The following is a 16,816-nucleotide window of genomic DNA, read 5'->3' as shown; positions in this document are numbered from 1 at the left end:
CTGCAGCTTAAGCATCAAAATAAGGGCACTTTTTCCTTTACCTGCTTTTGAAGATCAGCAATCTCCTTTTGAGCCAGGTAATTGTCTCTTTCACGCCTCCTCAAATCAGCCTGAACATACCATCTATAATAATGACAAAAGCAGGCAACAAATGAAGGCATATATGTTCTTGGAAGGGAAAAAATTCACATACCTTTAATTCCTGTATTGTTTTCTCTAGATTTGAGCGTTCTGACATAAAATTCTGCAATTTCTGGTTGATTAAATTATATGCCTCAAGCATTCTTTCATGTTCCGCTGCACAAAAAATCAAGGCAAATCAACTCCTTTATGGAAAGGACATTTAAAAACTCTTTTAAAAGATTGCAGGATGTTGCCATGACTCATCCATAGACTGCATGCATTGTCATGACTTAGCTAGAAAAAAAATATTAGCCTAGACTCATCCATAGACTGCATGTATTGCAAGTAACATGTGACCCAGAAACAACATTAGCTAAGTGGAAGGAGAGTTTCAAATCTAGAAAGCAGAATTTTATATTTCAGTGCTACCATCTACATCTTCATAACTAACCTAGATAATCCAGCACGTTGTCAAACAAAGAAGGGAACAGATAGAACAAATTCCATAATGTAATAGAAGCACTCATCACCAAATTATAAATACAAATCATCAACCAAGAACTAGCATTTTACCTCTTTCATCCATAATGACTACTGCTTTCTCTTCTATTTCATGTAGCACCTGTAATAGCATTGTGAAAATTGTTATTACATTTCTGTTCAAAGAAAATTGAAGCAAAACATAAATGAAAGCATCCAAAAGTAAAGCTTCTCCGTCTCTAACAATTTTCCAAACAAAAACAAATCAACTTACATTTTTAAAAAAATGAAATGCTGCTGTGAGGGTGAATAATCAAGCCTAGCTAACATAACTTTTTTCTTAATAAGAATTGGAGGCCTCGTTAAAAACCCCCTTCATAATCATCAACATACTAAACCGTATGTCAACGAAAATTGGAATGAGGAAAAGAGTACCTCATGATTTATTTATTTTTTATAGGAATAGGAGGTCTCATTAAAAACCTCCTTCTTAGTTGGCTCTTGTGGAAGAGGCAACATTGGAAGGAGGAAAAGAGTACCTCATCTTATTAATAAACCAGAATTACATAATCTTACATCTTACATAATAAACTTCCCGAAATAAAATACAAACCAAACCAACCATAAAGCTATAAACATCAACCAATCCCCTCCTTAGCTAACTTGTCTGCCTTCGAATTGCAACTCCTAGGAATCCATCTAACAATAATACCCCTAGCAGAAACTAAGGTCCCATTTTCCCCAACCAAAAGTACTGAAAAACGTAGGGGCAGAAACTGGTAACAAAATCCAATCAACTGTTGTTTTACAATCACTCTCTAGGATTAGTCTACCCTTCGAAGCCCATTCAGAAGAAAGGAATAAATCAATTCCTTGTTTAATAGCTTTCAGATTAGCTAACATAGGAGGACCAGGACCCACCGCTATAGAAAAAGAGTTTAAAATGTAGCAATTCGAATCTTTCAAGACTCCACCAATTCCACCCTGCAACCCATCACCTCTCACTGCTCCATCAACATTGAATTTAAAGAAATCAGTAGGAGGTGGAGACCAGTAGATAGCCTTCTTCGATTTATAGGATATAGTAGGAAATCTATCTGCCACCTTTGGATCCCCTACTAGTAGGTCAATCTGAATATTATCATGAGGGAATTTCGCTAAAAACCATTTAGCTAATCTAAACCTAGAAATGAAGAACAGAGATGAAGAGTCTAGTTTCCAGCTTTCAAACACCACTGAGTTCCTAGCTTTCCATAAAGACCATAGAACGACTCCTAGAATAAACTTCCAAATAGTAGAATGCTCCCTTAGATAAGACCACGAACAAAGAAGGGAATAAGGTTCTTGGGACATAACTGAAGAGATATCCCACAATCTTAGAAATTTATACCACAACTCCTCTACAACCGAGCAAGAAATAAACATATGATGGATTGTTTCCTCATATTTATGACATAAAGGACACAAAACGTCTTCTTTCGTAATCCTCTTTTCTTTAATTCCACTCTAACCGCCAATTTCTGATGAGTAATCTGCCATAGAAATGTTTCCACTCTAGGAGGAGCCATTCCAGACCACACCCATTTCTTCCACTGAAAAGTTCCCATTCTGCTTGAAATAGTCAGTCTACCCGATTTTGCCGAATACAAGCCGTCGCCTTTCCCCGACCAAGCCAGAAAATCCTCCACAGATTCATTCAAGACAATGTTCTAAATCAAACACATTAAGGCACACCATTGCTCAAACTCCCAGTCACACAGATTTCTCCTTAGCTAAATATTCCAAACCCAACCATTAATTTCAAATGCACCAAATTCAGCCACTTTACCCCTTTTATTAGTCGAAAGGGCAAAAATCCTAGGGAATTGAATCTTTAGAGAAGATCCATTGACCCAAATATCATTCCAAAACTCAATTGACCTACCATTCCCCACTTGTATCTTCGAATTGGACCTCAAACACTCCAATCTCATCTTTTTTCTCATAATTACTCAGAATCCCTCTCCATAACCAAGAATCTTGAGGAGAAACAGCTTTGCCTATTGACAAAGATAACGTACTGACATTATGCGTACAGCAAATTAACTTTTTCCATTGAGAGTCTTTCTCATTTGCATACTTCCAAACCCATTTCCCAAGCAAAACTCTATTAACCAAACTCAAGTCCAAAACTCCTAAGCCACCTTCTTTAAATAGTTGACATACCGTATTCCAATTCACCCAATGAACCCTTTTCTTGTCTGAAACTTCACCCCAAAGAAATATGGCCATTGCTGAATTTAGTTTCTGATTTACCTTCACCGGAATCTTAAAAATAGAGAGGTAGAAAATAGGTAAGGATGACAACACCGATTTTACCAACACCAATCTTCCAGCCATCGATAGGGAATCTACTTTCCAACCTGCTAATCTCGTGTATACTTTCTGTAAAATGGGCTCCTATAATAGCTCAGAATTTTTATTTGCTCCAATCGGTATACCTAGATAAGTCATAGGAAAAGATCCAACCCCATAACCAGCTTCTAGTGCAAATTCTTGTAAACTGTCTTCTGCCATATTAATCCCAAGCAGTTTACTCTTGGACAGGTTAAGATGAAGCCCTGTAATTAAACTGAACACCCTCAAAACTCTCTTAATATTAAGAATTTGGGTAGAGGAGTTTTTGCAGAATATGATTAGATCGTCTGCAAACTGGAGATGTGTCAAATTAAAGAGATTCCCAGCGTTACCAATACTGAACCCTTCGAAAAGGCCAAGAACAGCAGCCTTACTCAACATTAGATTTAAGAGCTTGCCAACAATGTTGAACAAAAGAGGGGACAAACTACAACCTTGTCTCAACCCCTTACCCATCTGAAATTCTGGTGTAGGAGATCCATTAACTAGAACCGATATTGAAGCAGAAGAAATACAATATTCCATCCAAGAGATCCATTTGTCCCCAAAACCCATTACCTTCAATAATCTCTGAATAATTGGCCATTCCACTGAATCATAGCTCTATGAAAATTGACTTTAAAAACCACTTATTTCCTTCTTTTCCTCCAATAATCAATAGATTCATTGGCCATAAAAGCACAATCCAACAGCTGCCTACCTGGAATAAAGGCGAACTGCGATGGCCTGATCAAATCTTTAATCACCGAAACCAGCCTTCTCGATGATAAGATTTTGGAAATAATTTTGTACATGCTACCAACTAGACTTGTAGGTTTGTAATCTTCAATGCCTTCAGGATTTAATTTCTTAGGGATCAATGTAATAAAAGCATGATTGACCCCATGCTCCCAACTCCTTCCTCTGTGAAAGTCATCCACACACTTCAAAAGATGGTCTTTCATAATAGGCCAGAATTTCTTAAAAAAACCCATCGTGAAACCGTCTAGACCCGGGGCTTTAGAACTGTCCGAATGAAACACTGCTTCCCAAACTTCTTGTTCTGAAAACTCCTCCTCCAGACCACTCTTCTGCTCCTCTGATAATTTTACAAAATTAAGATTAATGTCCTCTACCTCTAGCGTAGCTTGTGAACTGTAATTCTGCTTAAAATACTCAGACAGTTTTTCAGCCTATCCGGATCAGAAATCTCTTCATCAGCCACTTTCAAAGCCGAAATTGCCTTCATTCTGTTTCTCTTAGTAGCTGTTAAATGGAAAAACCTCGTATTCTTATCCCCTTCCGTATTCCACTTCAGTCTTGATCTTTGTAACCAAATACTCTCTTCCTTCCTGTGCAACTTCCACAGCTCGTTCCTAGACAGAATCAACAAATCCCGTTCTTGGATGGAAATCCCTCCTCCTTGTAGCTTCAATTCCAGACCATTTATCTTACTTTCTAGCTGAGAAATATCTTCAAAATCCCCTTGAGAGTCGAATTTGGCCTATTCTTGATATTTTGTTTAGTTCCTCGAAGTAAAGTAAATAAACCCCCTCGACCATTAGTATTCTTCGCATTAGACAATGAATTTTCGACCAACTCCACAAACCCTTCTTCCTCTAGCAAGTAGTTGAATAATCGAAAAGGCTTAGGTCCCCAATTGTTACATTCTTCTACTAACATAACGGGATTATGGCCCGAAATGGATTTGGGAAGGATTTTCTGGACCACGTTAGGAAACTGATTTAGGAATGAACCACTAAATATAAACCGATCCAACCTTACCCAAGTCGGAGACTCTCTATTATTGCACCAAGTGTATCTTCCCCCAACTAACGGTAAATCCATAAGATTCAATTGTTGAACAAAGGATCTAAACAAATCCAAGGAATGCCAATTTTGTGCAACTCCACACTTCTCCTCTGTATCCAAATAAGCATTAAAATCCCCCCTATGCAAACTGGCAGATTCAAACTCTGTACAAAACACAATAGCTCCCTAAAGAATTCCTCTTTATCCTCCTCTACTGCGGACCATAAACATTAATTATAACACAATCAAAGTTGTACAACTTTAACTTCCCTGTTAATGCTATGAATCTGCTCTGGTTATATTCTGCACTAACCACAAAAAAATCCTCATTCCACAAACTTATCAAACCACCTGCAGAACCCTCAACTGGAATAAAGATATGACCTTTCAATAGATTACCCCCTAACCTCCTCCATAGACCACTATTGCAAACATTCAGTTTTGATTCCTGTAAAAATAACATGAACGGCTTCTCCCTATTAACAAGTCTGTCCACTGCTCTATTTTCTCTCTTCTCCCAAGACCTCTAATATTCCATGTGATCACTTTTATCTTTGACATTTGAAATGCAAATTCTAAATTCCCGTACCAACCCGAAAAACCTTCAGGATCTCCTTGAAGACCCCTTCATCTCCATCTTAAAAATCTCCTCCTCTAATAATTTCTGCCCCCCTTTGAAGGTGATCCCCAATAGTTCACAAACCTCCCTAGTAGCAGCAACTTACCCGATTGGACATGTCCCCCACTGACTCCATTCACTCCACCGTTCTGCCCATAATTCAGCCAAGAAATAACTTTACGCCTAGCATCCTCTGTGAACTCATCCCTATTTGCATCCAGAATAGGACGACTGTCATCTCCCTCGTCAGACATGACATAACCACTGTTTCCTCTTTTTAAAAATTTCTCCATCTTCTTCCTTCCTGCTTCTACTTCTGGTTTAATCATAACAGACCCCAATGAGATCTTAACCTTGAATGATCTTCCATATGAGCCTATCGTGACCATTTTAGGAACATCATAATGACTTTCCACCCTGAGCAAAACTTTCGCCGACGAAAGGTCCAATCTGCTCTCTTGATCTTCATTAAAAAATAAAAACCGACCCTACTTCTCAGTAAGTTTTCTTAAGAATGCTTCATTCCAGCACAGTAGAGGCAATCCAAATAACTCTATCTGGCAAAGGGCCGACGGAACACCCTCCTTGTTCAAAACTGGAGCCTACCAGTCTAAGCACATGAACAGCTCTTCCTTTTTATTCGTCCATACCTTAGAGAACTCCTCTACCGAAATGAAAGTAATGATGTATGCATTCCATGCGTAACCCTATCTAACCACCTGAACTTCCATGCCTGCTATCTCCAAAGCTTCCTTCAACGAGTCATGGTCAAAAGAAGATTTCATAATCCCTGTTAGTTAATGTTTAACCCATTCCGAATTGGCTAATGGAATATGCATCTCCCAAACGTTCCTCACACCAGTTGCATTCTTCTTGTTAGCCTCCAATATTGCCCCTGATACAGGTTCACTTCTCGCCTTAAATTCAGAGTTCACCACATCCTTATAAGGCCTGCCATCTCTCATGCTTCTCAACGACTCAGCTATCCTCCCAGATCTTGAAATATCCCTAACCCCCGACTTGATCTCCAACATCCTCTTCCCCTCCGCAGCTTCCCTCCTCTTCACCTTTTGATACTTAACAATTCCTACTGAGACTCTTCTCCCATCAATCCACTTCCCATTCACGAACTGGATTGCCTTGTTTCTACTTTCCTCACCAGCAAATTGGACAAATGCAAAGGTAGTGGACTTATAATTTGGTTTTTCTAAAAAGCGGGGGATGAAAATCCTCAAAATCTGACCAAAAGGACTAAAATAATTCCTTAACACCCCTCGTGTCACACTCTTACTAAGATTATCAATGAACATTGTCCATTCCTCATCAAGATCGCTGGATTTTTTCGAAATTACTCTCTCTCTCTCTACCTATCGCGCTCATTCTCTTTTTAAAAAAAATCAATTATAGTTCATACCTCATGATTTATTAAATAATCAAAACAGTACACCATAGAAGAAAGAACACACCAAACCGATACAGATACCAAATCAATAAAAACCAGAAAACCTCTAAGAAACCCCCCTCAAACAGCCAAATAAAACAAGGACAACCCATTCTGATATCAACTCACACCTATCCCAAGCCTTATATCACTAAAAACCAAAATAACCGAAAGCAACACCCAAATCCATTAAAGTGAAAAAAAAACACAACCGACTCCGAGAGGTGAAACATCTACATATTTGGAGAAGCAACACAATCCAATCAAAAAACTCCTTCAAAAACTAGTAACAGACCAAAGCCCAAGCTTCCTCCGAGACACTTAAGCAACCTCAGCCTTTTGCTTGCTCTTTTTAGACTCGCGAGGTTTTTTTTTCTTCCCAGCTTTGGACCCTTCCCAACCCTCTCCCTGCAACCGGATTAAATCACTTGTTGCCCCATTAGAAACCAATAGACCCATACTGATACCGTCTTCCAGGGCAAGAGACTCCACAACGTTTTGATCCGATCGATCGAGGGCACCAGATAAGGAAGACTCCAAAACAGAACATGGCCTTGAAACTAAACCAATCTCACCACCGATGTTTCCACCGCCAGGTACATCTTTCCCAAGCTGATTTGACAAATTTTCCAACGATCCAAGTGGAAAGGAACCCGGTGTAGCTTCAGGGGAACATCGCCCAGGAGGAGCTTCAATTAGAATATTAGAGTGGGCCAATGCAGCCATGCTCGACTCAGATTCTTGGATTTATCGTTGTCAGAGCCAACAATGTCTTCTTCATCTTCCTCGGGAACCCAAGGAATAGGCTTGAAACTCGGATCGATCTTGCGAACCAGGACATTAAACGATTGGCCTTCAACCCTACTACCTCGTCTGGAGAAGGTATTTGTGAAAATTTGGATTTTTGCCCGATCAAAGGACAAAGGATATTGGGAATTTTCATCTATAGCAATAATTTTCCCCCACTTTGCTGCTATGTTTGTAAAGGTATCCCAACTCCTAGGATGAAAAGGAATCCCTTCGCAAACCAACCAAATACGCCGACTCTCCACCACCAAGTTTTTTTACCATGATTCAAACCTGTCGAACCACACTGCCAGAGACTTCGAATGCTCGACCTTCATTTGTTCATTAACATCAAGTTTTCAAAACACAATAAAACAACATTTGTAGTAGCTCTCATCAACGAAAAACCATTAAGGCCTTTATCATGAATCTGTCTAGCAAGGTTCGAGATGGAAAAAAAGTTTCTACACAAACACAAAGCAATTTTCCAACACTCGAAGTTTATCTTCATCAACCACCTCTTCTATCGAGGATAGGTCACTCCTCTTGTCAGCCACTTCCCTATCCTTCCGCTGAAAGGATTGAGTAGTTCTTCTCCAAAAGGATTGCCTGGGATTATATTTTGCCATCGAGACACCAATCTTGCATCCAAAAATGAAAGAGACATCCATCCTTAAAATTGCTTTCTTGGCTTCTTCTAATGTAGCAAATCTGATAAAGCCAAAACGAACCCCCTTACAAATTTTTTAGAAGGGATGAAAGCATCAATCAACTTTCCATGGATACAAAAAAGAGAGCCAAGCTTTTTCCAAGAAGATTATCAGGAATATTTTCAACAAAGTGTATAACACCTAATCCTAATTCCCTTTTTAAATCATACATAATTTTCCTTCCCAATGAATTGTTGCCCTTCCTCCAAACACTGTTGCAATTACTCCTGTCACTGTTTTTTGTTCCAAAGCAAACCCCGTTGAAACGATCGCCCATATTTCACATATTAACTCAAAGTTGAGACTAGAAAACAGGTTCAGACTCCAACTTTAGGAGTAGCTGAACAAGTAGAGCAAAAACCTCCTGAACATAACGATGTCAACGAGAATTCTGCACCCAAAAATGAACCAAAACCAGGGAAAGGCAGCTTCTAGCAGGGTGTGGTAGGAATCACCCAAAGACAGTGGCAAAGAAATCGGCGTTGGGAATGGTCAGCCACGTGCCCTCACGCGCCGGCGTGATGAAGTGACAGAACCTTGTTGATGCGCGTGAACTTCAAGAGCTGGGAGTTTAGTGACTGGTCTTTCAAGAACGGACGATCGACGGCACGGTGGACCTCTTGGTGTTGGCGGTGACGAAAGAGTGGACTCCAAAAGTCGACGGAGAAAAATGACAAAAAAACACTCCTTCCTTTCGAGATATGCGTCGATTGAAGGATTTTCTCGCAAAACTAAGCTCGAAATTGGAATCACAGATACGAAACGAACTTCCCTGAGAAAAACGACGACGAACTATGGTCGGAGTATGGCAGCAGACGGCGGACAACAATGAGCGACGGTAGAGGGTGATAGATAAGCGCCTGAAAACTAATGAGAACACGAGCGACTCCTAAACTTCTACGCTTCTCTCTCTAACACCAGTAGTTCTTTCATTTGATTTTTTCGTTATTCAAGCCTAGCTAACATAACTGACTAAGATGAGGCATCTTATTGAAGATTCATCACACGATAGCCATGCCAAAAACCCCCATTACAATCAATGGGGAATCTGGCACAACCTTTTAGATTTACTAATGGCTATACTTGAGAATAAAACTAAATAACAAGAAAATATAAGTCCTTTTCCTAATGCAGAACTAAGAAAATTGATATCCACAATGAATAGGACAAACAATTGCCACAAGCCACGGACTAGGATGCCAGTGAAGAGCCGAAAGATATGGTCTAACAACTAAAGCAATAAATTACTGTCTATGATGTTCACAAGGAAGGTGACAACAATATAATGAAAATCATGCAACCTAAAAGTTTGCATTTCAAAATATCGGAAAGAATAGATGACGAACTAACTTATGTTGGCTGACTGAAGAATGGAACAGAACCAAAGTTTTCATTCACTAAAAACAAAATAGCACATCGTTTAGGATTACATATCGAACTTAACCTTCATACTAGAGTTGGTTTAACAAGATATATAAATGTTAACTTCATGCTATCTTTCAGGTTTGAATCACTTGGTTAGAGATCAATGGTAGGGAACTAATCATTAACTTGTAAGATGATTAACACTAAGAATGACCTAACAGTTAGGATATATAGTCAAGGAGCCACTAGATCTAGAAAGGCAAGCAGAGGGAGTGACAAGGGGAAGAATGAAACGACTTATGCAGCACAAGTTCTGGTTCCAGCATTTTTTACATGCTGGTAGCAAGACAAATTCAGTGGTTTCACTATGGTAGAATAGTATGATTCACATGCCTGACTGTAGAAACAAGAGTAAGTTTTTCGATTTGAAGGGCGGACGGACAATTATGAAGAGGGTTTTTAAAGAGACCTATTCTTATAAAAAAAAGTAAGGGATAGATCTCAAATTCATACATGAATTTTGATCCGGCGTAAAATGTCAAAGAACATTAATTTTATGTTGATTGGGTTCAATTGTACACATTTGAAAAAGATAAATACGTCAACTTATTTTCATGTTATGTAAATATAATTGTTTAGTGTTACGTAAGCATAAAATGGTGCTACGTTCATATTGGCTATAGAGGTCTGTGAAAATTAAATCAAATCAAAATTTCATTGATAGAATTTAACAAAAGTTGAAGTTCATGTATCAAATTGCACAATTGTCGAAAGTTCACGTGTAGTTTAGAGATTTATCCCCAAAAATAATGAGGAACGTACTGTTTACCAGATTGCAAAGAGTTAAAAGTTTATCAAAGAGAATTGAAAACTATAGAACAAGAAGATTGGAGGTGTGGCTCTTTGAGAACTCATTTTCATTGCAACAGAAAAGTGCTTGACCAAGTTAATAATAGTGGAAGAATAAAATGTCGTTCAAAAAACACAATGAACTTTACTTGGTGCAATAATCAAGATACCCCTACTTATGTTAAGATTGGACCGGTTTTTGGTTGATGGTCAATTTCTTGTTGCATTTCCTGATATGGTGCAAACCTTACTGCCTAGATCTCTATCGGACCATAATGCTCTACTGCTGGAAAATGGAGGTGTCAATTGGGGTAAAAAAAACCTTTTAAACTTTTTAATTATCTCATGGAAGAATTTGGGTTTGAGGATTTGGTCAGATCTTCAGTTCAGAAAGGAAGAATCAACAGAGGAAGGTTGGAATTTATAGTATTTTGAGAAATACAAAAACTGCTATCAAGAATTGGGCGGGCAAGAGGGATCAATTTCCAGGGGCTCGTATTTCAGACTTAGAATCGAGGATCCATAAATTAGAATTGGATATCCATCAGGTGCAGGATGGTGTTAACAGTGATATAGCAGCAGAGTTATTTTCAGCAAAAACAGAATTGTGGAGACTATAAAATAGATGAGCAAATCTGGTTCCAAAATTCCAGGTCAAAATGGATAGAAGATGGAGATAGAAATACAAGATTTTTCCATAATTGTGCTTCTATTAGGAAGAGGATGAATGCTTTGAATATCGGGGGTAATGTTATTCAAGAACCGCCTGTCATTAAGACCACTATTAGAGACCACTTCTTTAAGATTTTCAATGAGCATTCGACTTTAGATGTGGAAGAGATAAGGTTGGATTTTCCTAGTATTTCATTTGAGCAGAATCTAAGTTTAGAGAAGGAATTTACAGAGGAGGAAGTCTGGGAAACTATAAATTCTTGTGATAGTGATAAAGCGCCGGGACCGGATGGTTTAAATATGGGCTTCTTCAAAAGGTTTTGGCATGTCCTCAAGGTTGATATTATGAAATTTTTTCATGTTTTTTATTTGGGGAAAGATTGGGAACATGGGATTAATCATACCCTTATCACTCTCATTCCAAAGGTCTCTAACATTGGCAGTCTAGATGACTTTAGGCCAATTAGCCTAGTTGATGGGTTGTATAAGATCATTTCTAAGTGTTTGTCGAGGAGGTTGAGGGGTTGCATTTCAGACATCATTAGTCCAACTCAGTTTGACTTCATACTTGGTAGACATATTCTGGATTGTTCTTTAATTGCTAATGAAGGTGTTGATTATTGGAGAAAAATGGACTCAAGGGCTGTGTATTCAAGGTTGATTTCAAGAAAGCATACGATTCTGTTGAGTGGTCTATTTTATTTAAAATAATGGAGAAAATGGGCTTTGGTTCCAGATGGAGGGGCTGGATTAAGCAGTTTGTAACCACAACTTCTGTTTCGGTTCTTGTAAATGGAGTTCCTTATGAGGAATTCTCAATGACGAAAGGTCTTCGACAGGGTTGTTCTCTGTCTCCTTTGTTGTTTAACTTAGTAGGGGAGCTACTTAATTTACTGATTCAAAGGGTTGTGTCACAGGGTTTATTTGCTGAAATGGTGATTGGCAGGGAACAGGGGTCTGTAAATGTGTCCCATTTACAGTTTGCTGATGATTTGATTATATTTTCTGGTGCTTCGAAAATGCAAATTCAGAATGTCAAAAGGGTGCTTCGAGTATTTCAAGTGGTTTCTGGACTACAGCTGAATTTGAAGAAGAGTAAATTGTTTGGTGTTAATGTTAATGAGGAGGAACTGCTGGAATGGGCTACTACTATTGGATGTTCAATTGGCAGATTTCCTTCTGAATATCTAGGGCTTCCCCTTGGTGCTACTAGAAATTCTGCAGCTATTTGGGAACCTATCATTAATAATTTTTTTAACAAGCTAACCGGGTGGAAGGCAGCATCTCTTTCTTTAGCAGGGAGACTAGTGTTGATTAAGGCGGTTCTTTGTTCGCTTCCTACATATTATCTTTCCATATTTAAAATTCCAGTTTCGATTCTTAAAACCCTTAACTCTATTATGTCGAATTTCCTATGGGGAGGGGGAAATGGCATTAGAAAAATTCACTGGGTTAGCTAGTCCAATGTTAGCAAGCCGAAGAGTGAAGGGGGCTTAGGAGTTCTTAATCTTAACTTGATGAATAGAGCGCTTTTGGGGAAATGGACTTGGAGGTTTGCTAATGATAGGGATTCAGTTTGGAGGGAAGTTGTTTGTGCCAAATATAGACTGGATTCTTCAGTTTTAATTCTTGACAATAAGATTCCACCTAAGGTATCCTGGATTTGGAGATCACTTCTAAATAATTATTTTAAAGAAGACTTCTTTGGCACTAAATTTAGAAGCATGTGTAGTTTTCATGTTGGTGATGGTAAAACTATTCGGTTTTGGCAAGATATTTGGGCTTTGGATCATCCACTTTATGCCATTTTCCCAAGACTATTTTCTATTTTCATAAATAAGTTTGGGAAATTATTTGAATTTGGGGAGTATATCTCTTTCGTTTGGACTTGGGATGTCAAGTTTAGAAGAAATCTTCATGACTGGGAACTAGAACAGTGGTCTAACTTGCTGGCTATCATTACAAATTTTTCACTCATCGGAATTTTCTGATTGTTTGATTTGGAAAGGTACTGGGGATGGGGATTTTACTGTTAGATCAGTTGTTAATCTATGTTCATCGGAGACTTTGGGATCGGACGAGGTCTTTTTCTGGAAGAAGATTATTTGGAGAGGGCTACTGCCTCCAAGAGTAGTGTTTTCTTTGGCAGATCGTTCATGGGAAGCTGGCTGTTAGGACTGAACTTGTCAAAAGAGGTGTTCAAGGAATTGAAGATGTGTTGTGTCCCCTATGCAAGATGTCGGATGAGTCTCCCTCTCATTTGTTTTTCTCTTGTCCGGTGGTGTGGTCTCTTTGGAATAAGTTTTTAAATTTTTGGAGGATTTGTTCTGTTTTACCAGCAGATGCTAAAAGCATATTTCTAGCTTGGGATGGTTTGAAGTCCAACTCTCCAATTTGGCCTTTTATTCCGGGGGTCGTTCTTTGGACCACTTGGAAAATGAGGAATTTTGTGGTGTTTGAAGGGGGAAAGTTTGATAAGGCATAATACTTCTTTTTAGCAAGGTTTAGGCTTGCTTCTTGGTTCTTAGCAAAGTATAAAGAAGTGTCTATTCCTAAGGACTCACTCATTTCCGATCCTTCTCTTGCGGACTTAGTTTCTCTCCGCTCTAATCAGATTACTCCTACTTTACTTTGGTCTCCTCCTTGGGTTTTGTTAAACTAAATGTTGATGCTGCCATTACAAGGGATTGGAAGAAAAGCAGGTTAGGAGGAGTTTTAAAAGATTCCTCAGGTTCTACTATAGGCTATTTCAAGAACCTGCTGGTCCAGGACCTCCTACGTTGATGGAGTTAAAGGCTATTCTTATGAGGTTGTCTTTCTTTGCAAATTTTCGACAGAAGACAAGGACCGTTTGATTATAGAGAGTGATAGTAAGGTGGTTGTGGATTGGATCAAAGGGGTTGAATTATATCCTGTTGCGTATGCCTTCTTGATTAAAGATATTGTTCATAGGCTTAATGCATTTCAAGGTGTTGTTAGATGGGTTAATAGGACAACCAATTTAGAGGCTGATGCCTTAGCTAAAGAAGGCATAGGCTGAGTTAGTAAAGTTGTTGATGGCTGTTTAGGGTTGTTTCTTGATTTTTTGTGTTTTGTAAGGGGATTACTATTGTTGCTTTCGTTGTAATTTATTATGATGAATAATATATAGGCACTCTTTTCCCCCTTACGCTGATTAAGGAGCTTCCCTACAAGATCCATTAATCAAGAAGGGGATTTTTAACGAGGCCTAGCATTCTTATAAAAAAAAACACAATGAACTCAAAAGTTGCCTATATGCCTTCTATTCATTCTTGCCATCAAAGAATCAAGGAGGCTACTTTTTCTGAACATGTTTACAGACACCAATCATGCAGCAAGATGCCAATGAAAATCTATTCAAAAAGGAAGAGAATAGCATGCAGGAGAATTTGGGGTCAAGTGGCTGGCTAAAACAGCAAGTATTGGATTGTTGATGAGTTAAAAACCCTTGTTATAAATAGTAGAGATGGCAAAAACCCTTTTTAAGGAATAGCACACTGTGTGCCAAAGCATAACCATGCAAAAAATATACAGAAAAAAATGAGTATCTTCAAAAAAAATCATAAAAGGTAAGGTAACAGTACCCTTTGCAATATTGATTCAATTCCCTTCTTCCCAATTGCTCATGTCGAAGAGCGTCAACTGCCTCTTGATATTTTGCGTACATTTTGGCCAGCTAAAGAATCAAAGGAACACAAGATAAACAAAAACACACAAAGAAGAAATGAACAGGCGAAATAAGAAAACTCACACTCCAGCCATCACGGAGAAGAGAAGCAGCTAATGCCGTTCCAGAAACCCCAGCTGGGATCTTTGGGACAAGGGCATGATTATCCTCAACCATGTCATTAGCCTCATTTGAATTAATCCATCTGCATTTTAGGAGTATTTTTAATCAGTAATTTAATTAAAAAGACAACTGTAAATTCAAGTGAATTCCAGCAACAGTCATATGGTTCAAAGTTCAAACCAGATTACCATTTAGTCTAACAAACATCACAGCAATCTCTGTTAGTTCTTTCCTAAACCCAGATAAAAAGCTAATATTTACTCTCGTTTAATTTACACCTCATTCCATTATTACACTCAGAAACCATAATTTCAAGTAAATTCCAACAACAGGCTGTATGGTTCAAACAAAATTACCATTTAGGCTAATAAACAATAACAGCAGTTTTCGTTAGTTCATTCCTAAAACCCTAATAAATAGATCATAACTAAATATATTTATCTCCATCTCTTAGAAACCATAATTTACCCACTATTTATCACTTGACATAACTTCCTGCCTTGCTCTCAACCAAAAATCCAATATCTATGACCTCGGTTTTCCTACTCAATGAAGTAGTATCTAGGAGTATTCGCTGATTCAATCAAATACACAACTACACAGGCAATACCACACTAATGCTCCTGTAGTTTAAGTCTTCTTTTCACTGAATAATAATAACAACAAAAATAATAATAACATACGTTTTTGTTGTAAAGGTGCTAAGTGGAAGCAGATTCAACTCATTCTCTTTCCTACCGGCTTCAATTTCAGCTTTGCACTTCTCAAGTTCCTCTTTCAAATCGACCATTTCCTATAAGTGTCGATAGAAAAAGGTATTTAGAATCGAATAGGAGAAAAGGATTGATTACCAAATAAACCTAGTATTACATCTCAGCCGAAAGGAAAAAGTAGATGGCTAATTATTGATTCAGGAGCAAAAAGCCATAAATATGTATCATTGTTCCTGAAATGCTTTTACAGGTCAAAAAAAATGGTTATAGCTAAACATGCAGATATAGATCGCCAGAAAATGACAAAAAAGTAGCATACCTTTTCAACCTGTTTCTTTGCAGATGCTTCCTTCTCAAGTCTATCCTTGTAATCATCTTGAACTTGGCCAAGGTGCATCTGTTTTGTGATAACAATAAACTAAAAAATGGAACAACAAAATCCTATATATGAAAATTAATATACTAAATTTACGGAAATCTTACTTCTAAAGCTTTTATGGCTCCCTCAAGTTCCCCAGCCTTTTTGGACCATTCCTCTGAACTTTCTTTATACAAGTCAACAAGCTTATTTGCCTACAGAGCATTGTATATTCGAATAAGAAAATTAGTGCCAACAAAGACAAAAAAAGAGAAAATATTGTAGATATATCCTCGTAATATTTACAAAGCTAAATACAAACTAAGCAATCATCATATCCTTTACAATAATCAAAGAACTAGAGAGAAGAAAGAAATAAAACCCTAAAGAATGCTTAACAACTTGAAGTCATTTAATTTGCCTGAACATATTTAAAATAGAACTTAAAACCTTGTAATAACATATAAATTTCACAAGAGAGTAAGCTAATAATTAACTGGAAAGATAAATAAGCACCGTCTCCTACAGGAGTCATCCAGATGAATTTCTAACAGCTGGTGTTCCCTAAACAGCTTCAACTTCCCTTCTAGACCAATTAAATGTTAGCAGATTTTCAATAATTAAGAGAATCCAGTAATAGCTGCTGGCACCTTGGCTCAACAGTCAGTCTAAACAGAATTAAACTAGAAAGCATTTATGCA

The 16,816-nt window shown here is 38.0% G+C and overlaps 1 protein-coding gene across 1 annotated transcript in view; it reads right to left on the bottom strand.

Annotated features, from left to right (window-relative positions):
* Positions 1-16,816, bottom strand: part of LOC120157561 (nuclear-pore anchor-like) — a 46,458-nt gene that overhangs the window by 27,974 nt on the left and 1,668 nt on the right. Inside the window, 9 exon segments of the mRNA XM_039168659.1 lie at positions 42-110; positions 194-297; positions 697-745; positions 14,839-14,858; positions 14,861-14,930; positions 15,006-15,126; positions 15,728-15,837; positions 16,077-16,154; positions 16,241-16,330. Coding sequence (XP_039024590.1) covers positions 42-110; positions 194-297; positions 697-745; positions 14,839-14,858; positions 14,861-14,930; positions 15,006-15,126; positions 15,728-15,837; positions 16,077-16,154; positions 16,241-16,330 — 711 coding nt within the window.

Source organism: Hibiscus syriacus, unplaced genomic scaffold (assembly GCF_006381635.1).
Source record: "Hibiscus syriacus cultivar Baekdansim isolate YM2019G1 unplaced genomic scaffold, ASM638163v2 tig00002840_pilon, whole genome shotgun sequence".
NCBI classification, from domain to species: domain Eukaryota; kingdom Viridiplantae; phylum Streptophyta; class Magnoliopsida; order Malvales; family Malvaceae; genus Hibiscus; species Hibiscus syriacus.
The sequence above is the reverse complement of the archived record's forward strand: the minus strand, read 5'-3'. Positions and strand labels throughout refer to the sequence as shown.